Source organism: Sphaerodactylus townsendi, linkage group LG15 (genome assembly GCF_021028975.2).
Source record: "Sphaerodactylus townsendi isolate TG3544 linkage group LG15, MPM_Stown_v2.3, whole genome shotgun sequence".
Taxonomy (NCBI): domain Eukaryota; kingdom Metazoa; phylum Chordata; class Lepidosauria; order Squamata; family Sphaerodactylidae; genus Sphaerodactylus; species Sphaerodactylus townsendi.
The window spans coordinates 23,595,965-23,609,935 of record NC_059439.1 but is presented as its reverse complement, the minus strand read 5'-3'; the positions used below and the strand labels follow the sequence as shown (position 1 = coordinate 23,609,935).

The following is a 13,971-nucleotide window of genomic DNA, read 5'->3' as shown; positions in this document are numbered from 1 at the left end:
TCCTTGCAAGCCTGTGCTACTCAAATGCATTTCTACCACTGCTCTGGTGTTACTAAGTGCTGTCTCCTAGCCTTTATGGCTCACTATCGCTATGTTGCCATTTGCAATCCACTCCATTACCTGGTCATCATGAGAAAGGAGGTATGCATTCAGCTTGCTGCCCTCTCTTGGGTCTGCGGATGCCTGGTGGCTGTGGGCCATACTACCTTCGACTTCATCCTTCGTTTCTGTAATTCCAATGTCATCAACCATTTATTTTGTGAAATCCTGCCTCTGTTAAAGCTGTTGTGTGAGGACACTTACTGGAATGAGATCCAAATCATTGTGGCAGCTGCCTTTGTAGTCTTCATCATCTTCATGCTGATGCTATTGTCCTATTTCCGTATCATTGCAACCGTCTTAAGGATGAAAAAGCCAAAAGCTGACAGAATGCTTTCTCCACCAGCTCCTCACATCTCATTGTGGTCTCATTATTCTATGGCACAGCCATATTCATTTACATACGCCCCAAATCAACTTACTCTCCACATGTGGACAAACTGCTTTTTCTTTTCTATTCCATTATGACTGAAATACTAAACCTTGTTATCTACAGTCTGAGGAACAAAGATGTAAAGGGCGCTCTCAAGAAAACAGTTTTAAAGTTGATATCTTCAAAAGAATAAATCTCTGGCTCATTCTGCACATGCAGAATAATGCACTTTCAATCCACTTTCAATGCACTTTGCAGCTGGATTTTACTGTGCGGAAGAGCAAAATCCACTTGCAAACAGTTGTGAAAGTGGTTTGAAAATGCGTTATTTTGCGTGTGCAGAAGGAGCCTCTGTGAAGTCTATCTCATTAAACACAACTGAAATGTTTGTAAATTAGTTTTTATCATGGTAAATCCTGAAGCTGATTTTTTTCTGTTTAGTTTTTCATTGTGAGTTCCCTAATGATTAAAAAAAAAGTCAGATAACCATTGCTTAAGGAATGGTCTTGAGGAACATGAGACACTTTTTTCCAACCTGTCTTTACACAGTGCCAGTGTGAAATTCTCTTGAAGCTAATATGAGCTACTCAGAAGAAAACCGTGTGAAAGTGCAGTCAAAGTATCAATAAACATATGTATATTTCAGTCCATCTCTTAGCCATTTATTAGCAGTACTACAGAATGTTGATTCCCCATTCCTGACAACACTTTATATTTCAAAAATGTACAGTTTAATTTTATCCTTACAACTTCATGCACCTTTCATTGCTACGTTAGCGAACTGAGGGGCACATTTCCAAGGAATTCTCAAAGACGAATGCTCTGTCATTGACACTATTATGTTTGACATTTTTCAATACAGTCTCCCTCCCGCCATAATCCTTTCAACAATATCAAATATGCATCTGTATTTGTGTGTGCATGATCATACTTTTGAAGAAATAACAGCACTAGAATCAACTAGGCCACAATTGCGACAGGGAGCAGGGCACATGGTGAGCTCCGCAGCAGTGAGCATGCGTGCCTTGGGCTGGCTGAGCAGCTGAGCCACTCCCAGCCTGATAACGTGTTACGCAGAAGCTCAAGGGGTGGAGCACGCTCCCTATATATTAGGCAGCATGTGGCTGCTCCAACCTTCTTCGCAAACTGACCCACCCTCCCTCCCTATTTGGGCAGGGCTTTTTGCTGCTCACTTCATCACAGCCTTGGCGGTTTGGGCAGAGGAGCGCAACCTTATGGGGAGGCCTAGATTGCGCGTCAGACCTCCCTGCGGTTGGTAGCCTCCATAAGAGGCTTGGGGTGGGGCGGGCTCATGGCGCATGCTGTGGAGGCCTCTGCAATCGAGCCTGACACCCCAGCAGGAAGGGGGCTACAACAGGCGGGCGCCCAGGTGGCCCAATACCTTCTCTGTCACCCCCAATATGGATTGGGGTTGGTGCCAGGGACAGCCAGGGGTGCTGACCAGCTGCTTGGATATGCTCCTATTGCTTGCCCAGCTTCTGCCTCAATAAAAGGGCTGCGGCCCATTTTAATTCTAAGACGTGTCCTGTGGTTATTCACCAGATGAAACCTCTGCACATCACAAGCTGTTGTGAACCCAAATGATTTGACATGGGATGTTACATAAAACTGGAACCAAGACCTTGCAACTGTGTGGGAGCTGACTGGTATTCCAAAGGGATTGTTGTGGGGTCAGCACTAATGGGATTCTTTCATAGGCAATCATAGAATTGGATATTGAATAATAGAAGTATGAAGCTGCCTTATGTTGAATATGACCTGTGATTCATTTAGGGTGCTTTGACTGGGAGCAACTCAGCCAAGCTAACCGAGATCCTTCCAACTGGAAGTACCACACTTTCAACATTTGAAGTATGCAGTCTACCACTGAACTATCATGCTGAATCTATTCATTCTTTGAATGGGAGGGGGCATAATTGTAAATATTTCCGTGTTTGTGCTACTTAGCTGTTAGTCTCATTTTGTCATTCAGATTTTTATTTTATTTTATTTACATTTGAAGATGGTTACTTCCAATTTCTGCACCCTTTCTGCTCCAGAAAATCCCTGACCATCTGAAAGCCCTCCATAGGGCTAAATAGACGTATGCCACCCTTTCAGATGCTGTCGATCCAAGGACTGTGCCAGGAGTATTCCTGGCCCCAATACACAGTGAATGCTGACTAAAGTTGGCTTCACCCCCAGAAACGCCCCTAGACTTCCCCCAGCTGTGCCAGCCTACAACTTTAGGCTGGTGTGGCTCTGTGGGTCATAAGCTCTTGCACATGCTCTTGCTTGCCTCCCAGAGCAACCTCTGAGGATTTTGTTGTTGTTAAAGTGATGCTGCTTTGGGGTGGATTATCCCCCACCCTGACACAGCATCACTTTCAATATTTAAACTGGGGACCTCAGATTCTTTCTTTAAATCCATGCCGAAGGGGGTGGATTTAACAGGAGAATCTGGGGAAATTTGGGGGTGCCTGCTGTCAGGGGACCAATTGTTAAGCTAGCAGCACCAAACTTTCAGAGTATCTTTAAGAGAATCTTCTGATGATACCACCCAGGTTTGGTGAAGTTTGGTTCAGGGGGTCCAAAGTTATGGACCCTCCAAAATGTAGCCCCATCTCTTATTAGCTCCCATTGGAAACAATGGGAGATGGTGCACCCCTTTTGGGAATCCATAATTTTGGACCCCCTGAACCAAACCTCCCCAAGCCTGGGTGATATAATCAGGAGAGTCTCCCAACAATTCCTGAAATTTTGGTGCTGGTAGCCTAAAACCAGCACCCCCTTCAGACCAAAAATTAAAAAAACACTAAAAATACCAAAAAAGAACCACCCACAAACAAGGGGCGGGGCTTCAGATATGTAATGGGGATGTTAAACCCAGGAACCCACTCCCCTTACCTACATCCTTGGATCCAGATTGGAATCTCAAGGTTGTGTTGGATCCTGGGGCCCTCTAGGAAGAAATGTATTGTTAATAATTGTGAGACAAGCAAGATTGCTGAATAGAGCAAGCAACCACACTTCTAATAGTTAATATGGGAGTGCAGCATTCAGTGACTGTCCATCACTTTCACTTTTTTTATTTGAAGAGTTTAAGTTTCTAGCTCCTATTAACTTAACACTGGACACAAAGTGGAAAACAGCTATGAAATCGGCACTACCGCAAAACAAAATTATTTTTGGTGCACAAACATTCTCCTGCCCAATGTTCTCTTCAACGCACCTTTTACTTCCTTGTTTCTCAAGCTGTAGATGATGGGATTTAACATGGGAGTGATGACAGTGTAGGAGAGAGAGAGGATCTTCTTTGTGTCTGGAGCATAGCTAGATTTTGGTCTGAAGTAGGTTGAGGTGGCTGTGCCATAAAACAGAGTAACCACGACAAGGTGAGATGAACAGGTTGAAAAGGCTTTGTGTCTGCCCTCTGCTGAAGGCATTCTCAGGATGGTCGTGATGATGCGAACGTAAGTGAGAAGAATCAAGAGGAAAGGAAACATGATGAAGAGTACGGTGGCTGTCAGAGCTTCCAGTTCAAACATGTGGGTATCAGCGCAGGCCAGTTCCAGTACTGGAGGACTGTCACAGAAGAAGTGGTTGACTATGTTAGGTCCACAAAATGGCAAGCTGAATATCCATGTGGTCTGGACAATAGACACAGGGAAGCCCGAGAACCAGGAAGCACTGGCCAATTGGAAGCATGTCCTTTTGTTCATGATATCAGGATAGCGTAACGGGTTGCAGATGGCAACGTATCGGTCATATGCCATTGCAGCAAGGAGGCAGCACTCTGCAGCACCAAAGAAGAAGAAGAAATACATTTGTGTAGCACAACCAGCATAGGAGATGGATTTATTCTCCGCCAACAAGTTCACCAGCATCTTTGGGACAATGACCAAATTGAAGCAGATTTCCAAGGAGGACAAGTTCCGGAGGAAGAAGTACATGGGGCTCTGAAGGGCAGAGTCCATTGTTGTTATGAGAATGATGAGGACGTTTCCAGTCAGAGTTATTGTGTATATGAGAAGAAAGATGATGAAAAGGGGGTCTGAAGTTCAGGATGGTTGGAAAACCCAAGAAGAATGAATTCTGTGATGCTGGTCTGATTTTCTTCAGTGTGTTCTATGTGTCTCATAGTGTCTGGAGGAGAGATAAATGGTTTATTGTTTCTGAAGGTATAGTAACAGGCCTCTACCTTTCTTTATCTATTCACCTGCCATATTTCTGCTACCTTTTTTTTCTATTCACCTGCCATATTTCTGCTAACACATATTGTAGTAGCCAACCAAGAATAATTGCAGATATGGACAATGTGGAGGGATGAAAAGTATTTAAACATGAATTTCGAGACCTCAGCCTTCAATGATAAAGAGTTATTTTTATTGCTTGCCCGTCCCTTCAGTATTTTAGTTTTATCTTTTTCTCATTACTTTTATCCTTCTTCACCAGATTGGGTCAGCAATTCCTTGCACTCATACTTGACACAAACAAAATTGAAATAAAAGAGGGATGTGATAGAGATCTGCTCACTCCCTTGCTAAGAACCTATACGAAAGGTATTACCTTTTTTTTGCTGAAGGACAATCCATTGCTGAGAACCTGAGTGAAAAGTATTTCCTTTTCTGTAGTTACAGCAGGACAGTTCATAGAATCACAGAGCTGGAAAGGTCCAGAGAGACCATTCTAGGGCAACTCTGAGAAGCCTAAAGCATCTCTGAGAAGTGTTTTGTCCAGCCGCTGCTCGAAGGCTGCCAATGAGCAGGAGCTAAATACCACCCTAGGCAGCTGATTCCACTGCTGAACTACTCTAGCTGCTGGATTTTTTCCTAATATCCAGCCAGTACCTTTTTTGCCTGTAACTGAGGCCCCTTCCGCACACGCAAAATAATGCGTTTTGAAACCACTTTCACAACTGTTTGCAAGTGGATCTTGCTATTCCGCACAGCTTCAAAGAACACTGAAAGCAGTTTGAAAGGGCATTATTCTGCATCTGCGGAATGAGCCTGAGAGTATTGCAAGCCCTATTCATTGCTGCCAAGAGGAATAGCTCCCCCCTTTTTGCCATCCAGTCACTGAAGAATAACTGCAGAAAAACTGCTGAGATTCAATCCCTTTGTGTTGTTTCTAAATGTGTGTTATATTAATCCAAATGATTTATGTTGACCCTGTACTGTTTTCAAGGCAAGAGACATTTGAAGGAGATTTGCTATTGCCCGCCTTAACATCATGATCCTGGTATTCCTTGGAGGTTTCCCATCCAAATACTTGCCAGGGTCGAGACTGAGAATGTGTTGTTTCTAAATGTATGTTATATTAATCCAAATGATGACCTCACTGATTTATGGTGACCCTGTAGTGTTTTCAAGGCAAGAAACATTTGAAGCAGATGAAGCAGAACCCCTGTAAGCCTAAAGAAAGCCCAAAATATTCTGAGAGATCCGTCTCATCCAGCACACTCTCTTTTTGAACTGTTACCACCTGGCAGACGATACAGGTCTATAAAAACTAGGACAAAGAGGCTGAGAGACAGCTTCTACTCTAGAGCTGTGGCGATGCTGAACTCCGTGGCTTCGTGTTGATGTATTTGGGGCTGTGTAGGGACGGGTGGAGGAAGGGGAAAGGAAGGATGGGGTATGAGTCTGGAATTGTGTGCATCGAGGAATGCTGCTGTAAATCTCGCACCCTGTGAGGTAGGTGGGGCTGAGAGAGCTCTGAAGAACTATGATGAGCCCAAGGTCACCCAGCTGGCGTGTGTGGGAGTGTACAGGCTAATCTGAATTCCCCAGATAAGCCTCCACAGCTCAGGTGGCAGAGCTGGGAATCAAACCCGGTTCCTCCAGATCAGATACATGAGCTCTTAACCTCCTACGCCACTGCAGGGAGGGTTGTGGTGGCTGCACACTGGAAAAATCATCCCTCTGCTAGGTTAAGTGACCTTGGGAGGGAAAATCCACTAGTGTAGCCACGTTCCACTCCCACGGGCAGATTTGATCTCCCCCTTTGGATGGAGCTTTGAGTCAATCTTGAGTCAGCTATCTGAACCCAGTTTCCATCAGGATTAAACTCAGGTTGTGAGCAAAGTTTTACATTCTCTCTCTGCTACGGGGCATCATACTTCAAATGTTTGAATTATTCCACATACTTGAGTTACAACAACAACAACAACAACAACAACGTCCTTTATTGGCATACAAAAGCAAAAAAAAAATTACAAAACAGATGTGCATAATAAAGAAAAAATACAAGTGAGGAAAAAAAACACGATTAGAACGGTCAAGTGTTTCAGCAGTAACCAAATCACAAGAACAAACTCTTTTAGAACGTTCCACATTTTTGTACTTCCCATCCAAAAGGGCTGATGGTAACACAAGCCTTTCCTCTGACATACTTGAGTTATCATATTCATTATCTGTCTGAATGATTTTTGCCCTATTGGCAGTGAAGAACCAAGGCTGAAAAGGAATGACTTTCCTCAGAGTGCTTAGTGTACTTGTGGATGACATCTGAACTTACAACCTCAATGGATCATGAACCCCTTCCGCACGCAAAATAATGCATTTTCAAACCACTTTCACAACTGTTTGCAAGTGGATTTTGCCATTCCGCACAGCTTCAAAGCGCACTGAAAGCAGTTTGAAAGTGCATTATTCTGCATGTTCGGAATGAGCCATGGTTTATTCTATTAGCCACTGTGATATCCCCATGGAAATTGTTGTGTCCAGCCCCTGGCATTTCTGAAGAGATAAAACACCCCCTTAGCTGAAAGAAACCAGAATTGTCAAATGAGATTTTTTTTTATCTAATAGAAATCTAATCAATAATGAAATAATAATCTCCTGCGTGCTGTGTAAGCCCTGGCAAATATTCAACTTCATCACACCCTAGTGCCAGCCCTTAGCAGTACATTCTACTCTGGGATTATTTTCATCAACTTTTTTCCATTTCAATATGTACACCCGCTTGAAGCTAATTCCATCAAACCCCAAGAGACGGAGTGTAGTCTCAGAGCTTTCAAATGGCATTGGAGCCATTGCTTACTTTCTTGGGGAAATGTAAGGGCGTGAAACCAAACAAAGATTTAAAAAACCCTGTCCTTGTGTATAACTTTTTATTTTTACAAAGAAAAATTATTTTAACCCTTATTATTTTAACTTCTGGTTTTACAACATATACAAAGGAAAATAAAATAAAATCAGATACTTTTCAAGTGCCTTTTTTGTTTTCAGCCCATAAGGTAAGCCTATTCCATTTTACTGTGTCGTGAATAAGCCATAGTCTTTTTTGCTGTCATAGACCCTTTTTTCTTTAACACATGTAAGTCAATCTTAACCATACTCAATAAGATCCAGCCAATGTTTGGATCTATATTGCCTATATAGCTTCTCCATTACAGCTCCCATCACACATGGCTTTGTATAATGTAGGTCCCAGGATCCATGTCATGTCCTTTTCAGATGTTCAAATGGCAGTCGCATTCTCTTTTTCACTAGCAGAAAAGCTGGTTGGGATTCACTCTGTTAGTAACTTGGATTATTGTAGGGTTCTCCACCCCATCCCGTTCATAAACCCTGATTGCCCTCCTTGCTAAATCCAGCATCTATGTGGACCTATCTTGTCTTGGTAGCATGGGATTATTCAGGTATGCCATGTGGTACATGACATAAAACTTTATATGTCTAGCTATATACGTATAATTATAAGAGAAAATTTGTACCCACCAGGCCGAAGACTAAAAAATCACAAGGTATTTTATAACATCATAGCGATGTTGAAGAATTATTTCAAAACAATTTTGTATAATACAGGTACATAGGAGCACAGTAAATATATTTCCTTTTTTAACACTAAAATGTTTTGTGTAACATGTTTTTTTATTTTGTTTTACAGAACAGCCTTGAAGGTTTTACAAGGCCAGTAATTATCTAGATTCTGGCTAGCTGTTGCTGTTATTGTGTTAAAAAAGAAAAAAAATATTTACTGTGTTCCTATGTACCTGTATTGTACAAAATTGTTTTGAAATAATTCTTCAACATTGCTATGATGTTATAAAATACCTTGTGATTTTTTTGTCTTCAGCCTGGTGGGTACAAATTTTCTCTTATTATTGTGGGTGTACCTTCCCCTTAATCCTTAGTATGATAGCTATATATGTATAGCAATAGTTCTCAAATTTAAGAATGGTGGGTCAGGGACATCACAAAAGTCCTGCTTATTTTGGTAGACACTATCTCAAAATTAGTGTGGGGGGGGAAGTGGAAAATCAAGTTGCATATTTAGATACAGGAATCTTCCTTTAAAAATGGCATGGGTCTTATCAAAAGTCTTATTCCTGCCTTCATTTGGAAATAATTTAATAGAGGAGGAACTTCCAAGTTTTTCTTAGTATTTTGCACAAGGTGAATTTTATTATCAAAGCAGGGATCCTCAGATCATGGGAATCTTCACCAAGAGAAATTTTGCAAAGGACTAAACTGCAGGTTTTATTTTTTGGCACGTTTGTAATAAAGGAGGAACTTCCAAGTTTTTCTTAGTATTTTGCACACGGTGAATTTTATTATCAAAGCAGGGATCCTCAGATCATGGGAATCTTCACCAAGAGAAATTTTGCAAAGGACTAAACTGCAGGTTTTATTTTTTGGCAAGTTTGTACGGTGTTCCCTGGACTGGACACACTTTCCCTGCAGTCATGCTTCAGTTATAGAGAAATGCATTTGTAAAGTTCACAGAAGCTCAGTCTGGCTTGGAACTCTACCATGAGGGGATGAAAGGCATTTTTTAAACCAAAACAATCACAGCCAGAAGTAGCTTGCATACTCTCTGTGCAGCTCTAAAGTGACGTAAGAAAAAAAGGTAAAGTCTGGAGAACTGCAGCCAAACTTAACAAAAATGTAGCATTTAGTTTAGGCCTAATATTATTGGAACTGATCTTATCACCGTCTTCCACAGAGTTCGAAGGAGGAAGGCAGTGGTGGGATTCAGCAGGTTCGCACCACTTCGGCAGAACCGGTTGTTAAAATGGTGCTTGTAAACAACCAGTTGTTAAATTATTTGAATTCCACCTCTGGAGGAAGGGACATTTATCTCTTGAGAAAGCCTTTTCACTTATCTCACTGGGAGCCTGTTTAATACCAAAAGATAACATTAATTATTGAAGTTTTTTTCCCATTTGTCAAGAATTAAGGAGGACGTTCTCTTTGGTCACATAAAAATATATGCTGGGGATTATAGGACCTGTCTTCACAAAAGCCATATGTGATAGGTATCTAGAAGAAGAAAAGTTTGGATTTATATTCCACCTTTTTGGATTTATATTCCACTTTTTGCTTCCGACCCCTAAGACAGGGACATTGGTTAGAGTCCCTCCCTTGGAGGAAAGTGCCTTTCCTTACATGACAAAAGCCTTTTACCAGTAGAATATTCCCTACTAAAAACATGGTAATACCTGAATCCATATTTCTGGGTTTACCCCTAGCTAAATATGTGAAATTTGTTCTTTAATAGGAGAAGTGAAAAATGTGCTCATTTAATTGCATTTTCATGGATTTATTTCCTGCCCCCTCCCCCCCAAAAGGTACTAACATACTTTTTCTCACCTCTTATAGATGCTGGAAAAGTGGCTTAAAGAACATCAGAACTATACGGCAGTGACAACGTTTTTCATTCTGGGCTTCCCAAATACTAGGAAAATCGAAATCTCTCTCTTTTTTCTCTTTCTGATTATGTACCTTCTTACAGTGCTCGGCAACATCACCATAGTCATCACAGTTAAGACTGACAGCCACCTTCAAACTCCCATGTACTTCTTTTTAGGGAACCTATCACTGATGGATATAGGCTACGTATCTTCCACTGTTCCCAAACTGTTGTCCATCTTGTTAACAAACAGGCATGCCATTAGCTTTGCTGGGTGCTTGTTGCAATCCTATTGCTTTTTCTTCCTCGGGTCATCTGAATGCTTCCTGCTTGCAGTTATGGCTTATGATCGATATGTTGCCATATGTTACCCTCTGAGATATTCTACCATCATGAGTAAAAGAGTGTGTGTGCTTCTTGTGATGGGCTGTTGGGCAGGGGGCTGCTTGTCCCCTTTAGTAGCTGCTATTGTGGTGATTAACTTACCCTTCTGTGGACCCAATGTCATAAACCATTTCTTCTGCGACCTTCCCCCTCTATTACGCCTGGCTTGCATAGACACATCTCTTACCCAGAAGATTGTATTCCTGCTTTCAGCTATGGTGATTCTGAGCACATTCCTGTCCACTGTGGTCTCCTACATCTACATCAGTATAACCATTCTGAAAATACCATCCTCGCATGGACGTCACAAAGCTTTCTCAACCTGCGCCTCTCATCTGACAGTTGTCTCTTTGTACTACGGGACTGTGATTTTCATGTATGTCAGCCCCACCACCCGTTCTTCCTTTAACATGAACAAAATCATAGCTGTGGTGTACAGCATTGTCACACCAATGCTCAACCCGATGATCTACAGTTTAAGGAACCAGGATATGAAAACAGCCTTGAAAAAAATAATTCTGAAAATGAATGTTATTAGAAAAAAACTTGAGACGTCCAAGGACCTATATCTGTAATAACATGTAGTCTCAGACTTGCTATATATGTATCATTTCAGTCAGTGTTCTTGGTAATCTAAGTATCCCTCCAGAATGGAATCAGATTTGTCAATGAGAAGAACAGTAATATATGATAGGTCTGATAGCTTCCTTCAACCAAGGAGTCTTGCCCCACCTTATAGACCCATCTTCCAATGGAAGAGTTGTTTCAATGTTAGAGGCTAAAGGAAGTTACTCTGACTTAAAGAATGATGCTGCCAAACAAGCTTAGCACCTGAAGCACCTGAAGCATAATTATAAGGTCTGCCCTGACATGGCTTATCTTGTCAGATGTTGGAAGTTAAACAGGTTCCGGATATAACTTGAATGAGAGACCACCAAGGAAGTCAAGGGTCATTGTGTAGAGGAAGGCAATGGCAAACCACCTCTAAACATCACTTGCATTGGAAGCCTTATGGGGCAACCATGTCAGCTGTCATTTGATGGTAAAAGAAAAAAAGATAAAAAATGGTAAAAGAAAGGGTGTAAACTGGCATGTGGATAAGGGGGAACCAGTGGACATTGTCTACTTGGATTTCCAAAAGTCTTTTGACAAAGTTTCTCACCAAAGACTATTGAGAAAACTCAGCAGTGAAGGAATAAGAGGGGAAGTCCACCTATGCATTAAAAACTGGTTGAGGAACAGGAAGCAAAGGGTGGGTGTAAATGGGAAGTTCTCACAATGGAGAAATGTAGGGAGTGGTGTTCCCCAAGGATCCGTTTTGGGGCCAGTGCTCTTTAACCTATTCATAAATTTCCTGGAAGTAGGGGTGGGTAATGTGGTGGCCAAGTTTGCAGATGATACTAAATTATTTAGGGTGGTGAGAACCACAAAGGATTGTGAAGAGCTCCAAGTGGATCTTGATAAATTATGCAAGTGGGCTAAGAAATGGCAAATACAGTTCAATGTAGTAAAATGTAAAGTGATGCACAAAGGGGCAAAAAATCCAAACTTCACATACACGCTACAGGGGTCAGTGCTATCAGTCACAGACCAGGAAAGGGATTCGGGCATCTTAGTTGATAGTTCCATGGGAAAAAGACAAACTCTATGCTGGGGATAATTAGGAAAGGAGTTGATAATAAAACTGCAAAGATTGTCATGCCCTTATATAAAGCAGTGGTGCAACCACACTTGGAGTACTGTGTTCAGTTCTGGTCACCACATCTCAAAAAGGATATCAAAGAGATAGAAAAAGTGCAGAGAAGGGCAATGAGGATGATTGAGGGATTGGAGCACCTTCCTTATGAGGAGAGGCTGCAGTGTTTGGGGCTCTTTAGTTTGGAGAGGAGACGTCTGAGGGGAGATTTGATTGAAGTCTATAAAATTATGTGTGGGGTAGAAAATGTTGACAGAGAGAAATTTTTCACTCTTTCTCACAATACTAGAACCAGGGGGCATTCATTGAAAATGCTGGGGGGGGGGGGGGAATTCAGACTAATTAAAGGAAACATTTTTCATGCATCGTGTGATTGGTGTTTGGAATATGCTGCCACAGGAGGTGGTGATGGCCACTAATCTGGATAGCTTTAAAAAGGGCTTGGACAGATTTATGGAGGAGAAGTCGATCTATGGCTACCAATCTTGATCCTCCTTGATCTGAGACTGCAAGTGCCTTAGCAGACCAGGTGCTCAGGAGCAGCAGCAGCAGCAGAAGGCCATTGCTTTCACAACCTGCATGCGAGCTCCCAAAGGCATCTGGTGGGCCACTGCGAGTAGCAGAGTGCTGGACTAGATGGACTGTGGTCTGATCCAGCAGGCTTGTTCTTATGTTCTTATGATAAGCTCACAGTAGCTCGCAGGTGACCACAACAAATGCCTCAGAATCTTCTGTAATCTTTCTATCTCATATAAGATATTCAGGAGTTACTTGGCAGCCAAGTCATTATGGCAAGGCTTCCCTATATTAAAAAAAAAGAAAATAAAATTGTGTTAAAATATGGATGACAAGCTCAGTTATGAATACCAAGTAAGATTGCCAATTCCAAATTAGAAATTTCTGGAGATTTGGAGTTAGAAACTGGAGATGATGGGGTTTAGGGAAGACAGGGACATCAGCAGGGTGTAATTCCATGGAGTTTACCCAACCCTACTCCAGCAGCCATTGTTTCTAGGAGAACTGATCTCAATCATCTGGAGATTAATTGTACTTCTAGGAAATCTCCAAACTTTACCTGAAGGTGGGCAGTTCTGCAGGAATGGCAAGGGTGATGTAACTTTGAGGCAATCATTGAAAGCAGCATTGTATTAAGCCTACCATTGTATCACTGCCTGACTCTTAGCTCAATAGATTACAGGTTGTCCAGAGGTAAAACACCTGTGGAAAAATGTTACAAAGGATATGGAAAAATATGTGAATGTAAAAATAAAGATACATATAGATCTATTATTTATAGGCATACTGGATTATACAATAATAGAACAAAGAAAGAGAATGCTTTTTAAACTTATGATTAGAGCGGCCCATGCAGTAATAGTATTAGGGTGGAAGGACAAAATAATCTGGACAATACAGAAATGGTTGGAATATATATGGGAACAAATACAATTGGAAATTTTTGACACAATGTCAAGAAACCAAATATGGCAAGAAAAACGAAAAGATATGAAGTGGATCTGGACTGAATTCAAAGACTGGTTAAATGAAATTGGAATCACAGAAGAAAACTGGAAAAGAAGATTAGAAAGAATGGACCTGCTGCTGCACATTTAAAGAAGAAAAGAAGAAGGGGGAGGGGGAAAAGGGGGGAAAAGGATATGGAGGATGAAATATAAAGATGTATAATATAAATCTGTAACAATCCAAAATATCAATAAAAATTTTTAAAAAATAGATTACAGATGAAGTTATAGAAGACTGAGTAAGACAGACGCTAACT

At 41.4% G+C, this 13,971-nt stretch overlaps 2 protein-coding genes and 1 pseudogene across 2 annotated transcripts; 2 read left to right on the top strand and 1 right to left on the bottom strand.

Annotated features, from left to right (window-relative positions):
• The first annotated feature begins 24 nt into the window (after window positions 1-24).
• LOC125444199 lies at window positions 25-665 on the top strand (annotated as a pseudogene).
• Window positions 666-3,654: 2,989 nt separating this feature from the next.
• On the bottom strand, window positions 3,655-4,613 carry LOC125444749 (olfactory receptor 10A4-like). Its single transcript, XM_048517389.1, is given in 2 exon segments — window positions 3,655-4,523; window positions 4,526-4,613. Coding segments are annotated over 2 exon segments (957 nt in total).
• A 5,467-nt stretch (window positions 4,614-10,080) lies between these two features.
• Window positions 10,081-11,070, top strand: LOC125444198 (olfactory receptor 6M1-like). Its single transcript, XM_048516637.1, has one exon. The coding sequence runs from the start codon at window positions 10,081-10,083 to the stop codon at window positions 11,068-11,070; it is 990 nt and encodes a 329-aa protein (XP_048372594.1).
• Window positions 11,071-13,971: the final 2,901 nt, after the last annotated feature.